The sequence below is a fragment of the Felis catus genome, chromosome D2 (assembly GCF_018350175.1).
Source record: "Felis catus isolate Fca126 chromosome D2, F.catus_Fca126_mat1.0, whole genome shotgun sequence".
NCBI classification, from domain to species: Eukaryota; Metazoa; Chordata; class Mammalia; order Carnivora; family Felidae; genus Felis; species Felis catus.
The window spans coordinates 59,023,512-59,031,988 of record NC_058378.1 but is presented as its reverse complement, the minus strand read 5'-3'; the positions used below and the strand labels follow the sequence as shown (position 1 = coordinate 59,031,988).

General features: G+C 49.4%; 1 protein-coding gene across 1 annotated transcript; it reads right to left on the bottom strand.

Annotated features, from left to right (window-relative positions):
- Nucleotides 1-2,500: 2,500 nt before the first annotated feature.
- On the bottom strand, nt 2,501-7,515 carry WNT8B (Wnt family member 8B). The gene is made up of 5 exons (XM_045039981.1): nt 7,501-7,515; nt 6,570-6,708; nt 5,592-5,717; nt 4,703-4,845; nt 2,501-4,468 (listed from the first exon to the last, which is right to left on the bottom strand). The coding sequence occupies exons 1-5, from the start codon at nt 7,513-7,515 to the stop codon at nt 3,923-3,925; spliced, it is 969 nt and encodes a 322-aa protein (XP_044895916.1). The 3' UTR covers nt 2,501-3,922.
- Nucleotides 7,516-8,477: the final 962 nt, after the last annotated feature.

Genomic DNA, 8,477 nt, shown 5'->3' with positions numbered 1-8,477 from the left:
GTCATCTCCCAATGATTGTCTCCTCTGGGTCCTGTTTTGCCCTTACCTCTCTTCCTAGCCTCTTTGTTCTTGCTTCCCGCACCCCAGAAAGACAGGAGAAGGGCTTGGGGACAGATGGGGAGTCAAGAGAGTTGAAGAAAGGAGGGTGGCACTGAATTAGGCTGCAAGGCTTTCTCCTCGCAGCATTTGTGGCCGTGTGTGTGTGTGTGTGTGTGTGTGTGTGTGTGTGTGTGTGTGTATCTCCATCCGTGCCTGACATGCAGCTCTCGGGGTTTTCCCCACACCACTTCAGGGCTGAGCTCAGCTGCACAAAGGGGCTGGGTGTGAAGCCAGGGGTACTATCTCTAATCCTGTTGTAGATCCCATCATGTCTGTGGGCTAGATGTGTATGTTTGGGAGGAAGGGATTGTTAGGCAGTATTTGTTTGTAAAGCCACTTGCTCTTCAGATAATACTTGCACTAACTTCTATTGATGAAGCAGTGTGAGCCCCAGCAAAGTCCTTTCCCAAAGTGTCTTTGAAGCCAAGAGCCCATTGAAGGGAAGAAAGGCCGGGAGAGGGGATTAGTTTGTTCAGCAGCTGTGAATTTCAGTGGGAGGTTGATGAACTCTGAAGTCTTTGTTTAAATTAAAGGGGGGGAGAAAAAAGCCGCTGCTGGAGCGAGGGCCCCACTTGGGGCCCTGAACTAACACAAGGAGAAGTCTGAGCTGCAGGGAGCTGTGTACTGACTGCGAAGACTTTTCCCAAACACTTTCAGGAAAGGTGTTGTGAGAAGAGAAGGGGCGGAGTGGGGGATTAGCATGTGAAATGAAGTTTTCATTGACTCCAGTGGGGGTAGAAGGCTATTTTAATGGCATTTTGTTCTCTTATTTTCTCTTCTTGAGCTCTTTAGAGATATTGTTTTGCTAAGGCAGGCTTTCTTCCCCCTTCTTTCCAGTCTGCGGATTGCCTCTATGGGAGCCAACATAAATATTTCTCCTCCAGGAATGCGGGTTAATTAAAAGGAAATGAATGAGTGGAAGCATCCAATCCAGACCCACAATAGGCGGGTGCCCTGGCCTGCCCTCCCCTCCCACCACCGCCAGCACCACCAGCACTGAGCACGACCCTAACCTGCTGCTAAGGCCAGTTGAGGCTGGGATTCTTTTCAAGAAAAGAAACCCCTGCCTGAGTGTAGGCTCAGAGGCCAGGGACAGGAAGGAGACAGTGTTTTGCACCACTCTCCCCACCCCCCACCCCCTGCACAAACCCATATCCTTGTCACTTCTCAGGATCCCCCTCTGCTTCTCTCCTCTGCTGGAGACAGATGGGCCTTAAAGAGTACACAAGAGAAGGGAAGAGACCAGGGTTCCAGTGTGCACCCCATGGCAACTTACTAGTTGGTTGAACAAGCCAGACATCTTTTTCAGCATCAGTTTTAATCTGTAAAACAAAAGCTTTGACTAGCTGACTCTCCAAGGTGTCTTCCCAAGCAGCTGTTCTGGAGTTGTCCATGTTTGCAAAGGGGAACACAGCCCTGGTGGTTGAGTATAAGAGAGAACCTAAACTCCATGAATGCAGGGAGGTCACTGTGTTGTTCGCCATTGGACTTGCACTCCAGCGTTTGTTGAATGACCAAATGAATGAATGGATAATGCAAAAAAGGAAAAAAAAAGCAATGCAGATCTAAGGTAGCTCAGTAATGTTTTCTTTATAGAACTCAGATGAAGCTGGTATCAATTATAGCCATTTGGGAATACAAAACAACCCCCTATGAAAGAACTTTCTGGCAGCATGACAGGTTTCAAGTACTGACCTGGAATTATCAAATACGAAGCACAATAGTCCTACTTTTGTGCTGAGAGACCTCCTGGAGAATGCAGCTTTCCTGTACGATATTGTACTTTTGTATCTTCTAGCTGCCTTGCCAGATTTTCTTACCGCACACTGTCAAGTAATTCTGCCAAGTGGGACAGCCCAGGTTAGTATATGTTGCTGCTTGATTAGGAAAGATCAAGTTGAGAGATTCAACAGGCTCAGATCAAAGCTGAGGGACTGAGCAAAAGGCCTTTTGCTGATCGTACTGGAAATGAAGCAATAGGAGACCCTGAAGGGCAGTGTGTCCCTATGAGGAAGGACAGGCAACCTCTCTCCTCAGTAAGTGTTCATCGACCAGAGGATATGTAGGGAAGAGACTAGGGGTTTGGGTCTGACCTGGCCACTGCCCCAGTCTGGAATATAAGAGGAGTCTTTCCACTGTCCCGGGTTGGCCCCTAAAGCCTCAGCCCCTGTTACCTATTGAGGGCCACATTTCTGTGCTGTCTCCTGCTCTGGGAGGTAGGATGAGGTGGTCTGGCATCTGACCAGTTCTCCTAAACAGCTGCCCCATGCCCAGACCCAGGGCCAGCCTCAGAGAAGGGAGATGGCTGGGAAGCTCCTTGGGCTGCAGTCTGTCAGGGATTTGGCTCTTCTCTTTCCAGAGCCCTCTTTCAGAAGCAAGTCCCTGCTGGACTGCTTCTGTCTCAAGCACCACAAGCAGTGAGCTCTTAGCTACTGAGTGAATGTATTGGTGGAAGGTTTATGTGGATTATTCACTAATTGTTGGCAGATTAGCCTCATACAGACCAGTGTAACTACTTAGGCCATCAGGGAAGTGAGGCTTAAGGGAGGATAGTGTTCTGGCAAGGTGGAAGGGAAGAGAGGGCCTAGACGTTCTATCTTCCACTCACCCTTACCTGTGTCCCCAGGAATAAGTTCAATACCTAGAAAAGAAGGCACATATCACAGTGACTGTAATAAATTAAAGTTTGAGGTGCTGAACTTCCTATTGGAAAGTTTCCCTGCAGGAAGTTTACCTATCAAAGGAAAGTATCCAATGCCCTGAATCCTGCCTGTTTGAGATCCAGGTTTGTGAAAAGAAAGGGTCCCAGCTTCTCCTGCTTTATGATCTGCTTTTAGAGGTGCAAGCTGGGATCTGAATGGGAAATTGACATTCCTTAGCTCAGTCTTGGCTCAAAGGAGCAAGGATCATTTGGGGAAGGAGAAGAGGTAACGGCGGCGGCTAGGAGGAAACAGTAGGGAGAAGCTGACGTTAAAAGATAGCAAGTGACTCGTAATCTGCCCTTACATAGTTCCAAACACGGGGGGTCTGCCTGGAGCACCTGGGGTGATTGTCTATGAAGGTCTGACTGGCAAAGTCCACTGGAGACGTGTATCACAAGGATGAGGAACACCCTAGTTTCCAGCAAGTCGGCACTCTGGGGTTCCCACTGCTTCCATCTTCAGGCCCTGCCTCTAGGAAACGACCCCCAAAGACATGCTTTCTCCTGCATCAGTTTTGTCACAATTTTTCTTAAGGGAAAGGGAAAAGGAGAGAGGAAGCATTAGAGATCACTGGGGTGCCTGTCAACAGTTAGCAAGGAATCAAAAGCATGGAAGGAGCTCTGCAGAAAAAAAAAAAAAAAAAAAGATGTGGCTATGGTAGAGACCTGGCAGTAGGAAAATGGGGAAATGGCGGGAGGGCAAGAAAATGGGCAAAAGAGAGAAGCAGGGCTTTAGCCTGACCCTGTATATCGGAGAAGTGTTCTTCCGGTTCCCTACGGCTGTATAGGCTAGGTCAGGCGTTAGGGCAGCTAGGAAGGGGAGGAAGAACACTTATTCTCATCCTAGTCCAAGGAGAATCAGAATCTCAGAACTGGGAGCCCTCAGACCTAAGTGTGGACCGTGAGGATGATGCAGGGTGATGATGGACTGGAGGAGGGCAAAGAGCTAGGAAAGGGGTGGAAAGTGGCAAGCTCTGGAGAGATTGTAGCGTCTCTCCCTCTTGGGATCCCTGGGCAGGGGAATGTGGGGGGGAGGGGGGACAGTTCCCTAGGTTCCTCTATTACTGGGGTCTCTAAAAGAAGCCAAGGACAAATGGGGAAAGGAGGGGAGAAAGGAGACCCTCAGGGCTTTCTCCCGGGTTTGTGCGCCGCGCCCCCCCGCGGCCGCTCGGCGCGGCTGCAGAAGTACTTGGTAACCCGCCGGCGGCACTGCTCGCAGCGGACGGCGCAGCACCAGTGGAACTTGCAGTTGCAGCTGGACACGGTCTCGGCACGGCGCTCCTCCACCGCCAGTCCGCAGTCCCCGCAGAGCCGGCGGCAGCTGCGGCGCTCCCAGCGGCCCAGGGCCCGCCCCCGCCGCAGGCACTCTCGGCCTTCGGTGCCCAGCAGTCCTAGCGTTTTGTTCTCCAGGCAGTAGTCCGGGGAGTCCTCCAGGTGCACCAGCTCCCGCGTGGAGATGGAGCGGAAGGTGTCGGCGATGGCGCCGCGGCCGGCCGCACTGTTGCCGGCACCCTGCAGCAGGTCCACCTTGAGAGCCGCGTGGTACTTCTCCTTCAGGTGCGCGCCCACCTCGCGGAACTCAGGCAGCTGCAGCCAGCAGGTCTGCGTGGTGCAGCTGCCGGACACGCCGTGGCACTTACACGTGCGTTTCATGGTGCCCTTCACCGCCTGGGGAGAGAGCTAGAAGTGAGCTGATCGGGGATGAGGCTGGGGGAAGTCTGCCGGGGGGCGGTGGGGGGGGTGGTGAGGGAGGGTTGCTAGGCGTCCAGCTGATTAATCCACGTGGCTGGCCGGCTTGGTGCCTCGTTTTTCCAATCTGTTAAATGAACTGAAGAGCTGTCCGCACCTAGGGCTCATGGTGGATGGAGCCAGTTGCCTACCCCCCAGGGCTGCAGGACTCACCTTGCGGCCAGCCTCATTGTTGTGCAGGTTCATGGCGGCCCGGGCATCCTGTCCTGTCTCTAGGGCATCGACGAACTGCTTGGATATTGCCTCTCCGAAGCCCACGTTGTCACTGCAGCCTCCCCACAGCCAGCCTTGGCCCCCTGGAAAAGTGCAAGTGGAGGAAAAGTCGTTGAGCAGGCGGGCTTGGAGCCTCCTAGCTGCTGTTTCTAACTGGATTTGGGGTTGGGCGGGTGCCCTGTCTCCAGATTAGTTTCAGCCCAGATTTGTTTAGGCCACTTTTGGGCTTCCACTTCCAGCCTCATCCAGTCCCTTGCTCTGGACTCCATGACGTAAATAGTTGCCGAGTGGATTCTCTGCAGGATGCTGGGGTCTCCCTCTACACACAGTGCTTCTGGCCTTCGGGCAGAGTGTTCACGTGCCTGGCCAGCCACTGACATCCACAAAATGGCCCAGGAAAAAGGCGAGCAAAAGTGCCAGCATGGAGCCGGGGAGGCGGCACAATGAAAATAATATGGAACAACAAAGTTGGAAGTTGAGCTGGAGGGCAGAGAGGATGGGAGAGGACAGTAGCGGTAAAGAGTGGGGAGGAAACAGGGACAGGCAACAGAGAATGACACCCCCCTATTTTCAGGGAGTAGAAGGATTGAATCCTCAGGGAGTGTTGTTACTTTATTGTGTTTAAGGAAACCATTCAGTTGGACGAGGGCCCCAAGCTACATTTAGCCTGGTTTGTCACTCTAGGGTTTGGGCTTAAACCAGTTGGCCCTGATTTTCCTCAGATTTAGAAGAATACAACGCTTCTTCACCCCCGCCAAACTACCCACCAGACTTTTCATTCACAGTGAACTTTATGGCCTGCCCTACCCACCGCAGTATCACTACTCACCCAGCTGCCCATTGCGGGAGTCATCACAGCCACAGTTGTCAAAATCCCCGAGGCTGCAGTTTCTAGTCAGAGTGTACATGACCCCAGCAGAGCTGATGGCATGTACAAACGCTGTCTCCCGATTAGCTGGGCAGGAACCAAAAATGGGTGAGTTAGAGGGAAGGGTTGTAACTCAAGGTATCAGTCATGCTGTCTTCCTTTATTATTATAATAAATATAGGATAAATAAATGTATCCTTCCTTCCATCATTATGCCCTCCTTCCCCAGCTCCATCCTATTTCCCCACCTTTATAATGTACCTTACTTCCATGGTCTGCTCCAGCCTTGGTCTCAGCACTATGCTTCTTCCCTCCCATCTTTTCAGGTCACACATTATGACTAGGGGGCTAGATTACTGTTTACATACATGGTTGTAAAGGATTTAGGTGGTGAAGAGCCAGAGGAAGAAAAGGGGAAGGAGATGAATCTGAAAGCCAGGTTGTAAAGCGCACAGGCCTATTTCTACCTGGAATACTGAAGTCTAACAGGCGCATGCTAGCTAGTCGTGAACTTCTGATTGGCAGCTATTTCATTTACTGACATGGCCACTCTTTAGCTTCTCCATGGGAGGTCAAGTCCAAGTCAGTCCTTGCTTGGCCTGTACCTCTCTGCTGAGCTGCTGAAGGAAGGGGCTAAGAGACATGAAGAATTATGACACCTACCTACCTCCTGACACTATTTATATTCAGCCAACTGGGAGGCCAACGATGCTATTGGATTGGGGGTGAGGCAGGGTCCATTCATTGAGCAGTGAGGGTGTTGGGAAGAAAGAAAATAAAGCTTTATAAGATGGAGAAGGGACAGAGAAGATCCCAGAGAGAGGACAGAGGCCAGGTTGAGGAACGAGGAAGTAGAAGCAGCAAGGGGTCATCCCTGAAGAGTGGGGCTCTAACCTGTGGCCAGGGGGTCCAGGGAGCTGTGGCCGAGGCTTTCCTTACCACTGCGAAGGCCACTATGGCTGGACAGCTGCAGGGCTCTCTCAGGACAGTTCCACCGGTCCCAGGCAAACTGATACTTGCATTCTTCAATACCACTCTGGGCACCAGCTGCCACACTGCTGGAATATATCAGGTAAGCCTGCGTAGAAACACAAGGGTCAAAATTCAGCCTCTCAGCTGAACTCGGGAGACATTTGCCCTGTAGTGGCCAAGCACCTCTTTTCCTGCCCACTCTCCCAGCCTTCTAAAATAATGACAGAGTAAGCACTTTAAATATGCTGTCCCATTTAACATCACAAATAACCTTGTGAAATAGGTACCATTTTTATAGATTAGGAACCTGAGGTTTAGAGAGGTGAAGTAAAGCAATTTGCTCAAGGTCCCACAGGTAGCAGAAGGTAAACGTAGGAACGGAATTCGGTGTTACCAGACTCTAGACTTCACCAGCCTTTATTCACTATATTATCCTGCTTCTCCAAAATGAGCCCAAATTATATAATTCATGGGTTTTCAGCTATTCTCACTCCATTACTATCTTGGAAAAGAACATTTGGGGGCTGAAAATGGCCTTGGAGATCATGTAGTACAATGCCAGCAGTTTAAAGATGGCAAGCTGCATCCAACCACTGCACCGAGAGGGATGTGTGACTGCAACCTGACACCATGAAAGGCTGTTGACTTTTCTGGCTCTGGAAATTCTGGCCATACATTCAGAATCAATACTCCTGAGTTCTTGCCTTGGCCCTGACACTAGTTTGCTGTGTTCTTTTGGGTGTATCCCTAATCCTCTCTATGCCACAGTTTTTCTGTCTGTAATATATACAGCTAATAAAAAGTGTGGACATAATGAAAAGAAATGGACGTGTATAGTCTTCAGTCAAGAGGCTAAGATTTAGTGAATCCAAATAAATCGAAGGACTTTTTTTCTTACCTTTGGACCAGTCATCAGGAAATTGTTCACTGACCTGGAAGAGAGAAAAACCACAGAGCATAATGGAGATGCACCAACTCATTTCTGTTGCCAAGCATCGTAAGGATTACTTCAGCAAACAATCGATAGGAAGAAAGGGAAAATGGTTTTGCCAAGGAAAAATTATGCATAAGGAACCTATTAAAGATAATTCATCTAATAAAAAAGAATATGGGGTCGCCTGGGTGGCTCAGTCAGTGAAGCACCCAACTCTTGATTTCAGCTCGGGTCATGATCTCACAGTTCAGGAGCTCCAGCCCCACATCGGGCTCTGTGCTGACAGTGCCCAGAGCCTGCTCGGGGTTCTCTCTCTCCACCTCTCTGTGCCCCTACCCCGCTTGCATGTGTGCGCTCTCTCTGTCTCTCTCAAAATAAATAAAAAAAGAATTTAAAAATATGTACAAAAGGAGCTGACATTATGCTTTCTTTTGGTTTTTAACATTTCACATATACGAAAAAAGTTGGAAGTAATATTTGATCATTATTTTGCCATGGAGTGAAAAGAGAGCCTAACTCGCTGCAGTGTAGCAGGCTCTACTCTGAGTACTTTATATGCTGATCTTGTTAAATTCTTCCTTTCTCCACCATCATTATCCCTATTTTTAAATAGGGAATCTGAAACTCAAAAAAGGTAAATAAGTTGTTCAAGCTCACCCAGCTAATAAGTGATTGAAGCGGAATTGAATACAGGTTCATCTGACTCCACAGGACTCTGAGAAGGATAGTTCTCTAATCAAAAAGAGGTAAACAGGGGAATGTCTTTCTGGGGACTGAGTCATAATTAAATTCAAAAAATAAATAATTTGACTCTGGAATCATTTGTTCCTTTCAAAACTGAAAAACGGACTTGCCATTCAACTTAGCAGTTCCACTCTGGGCATTTATCTCTGAGAAATGAAGACTTATCTTTATTCAGGAACTTGTGCATGGATGCTTAT

Bases quoted from the DNA above. Each gene is read 5' to 3' on its own strand.
- WNT8B (XM_045039981.1), bottom strand. The intron at 5,718-6,569 runs GTAAGGAAAGCC...GTTCCTGCCCAG, and splicing joins CCATAGTGGCCTTCGCAGTG to CTAATCGGGAGACAGCGTTT. The intron at 4,469-4,702 runs GTGAGTCCTGCA...CTCTCTCCCCAG, and splicing joins ACAATGAGGCTGGCCGCAAG to GCGGTGAAGGGCACCATGAA.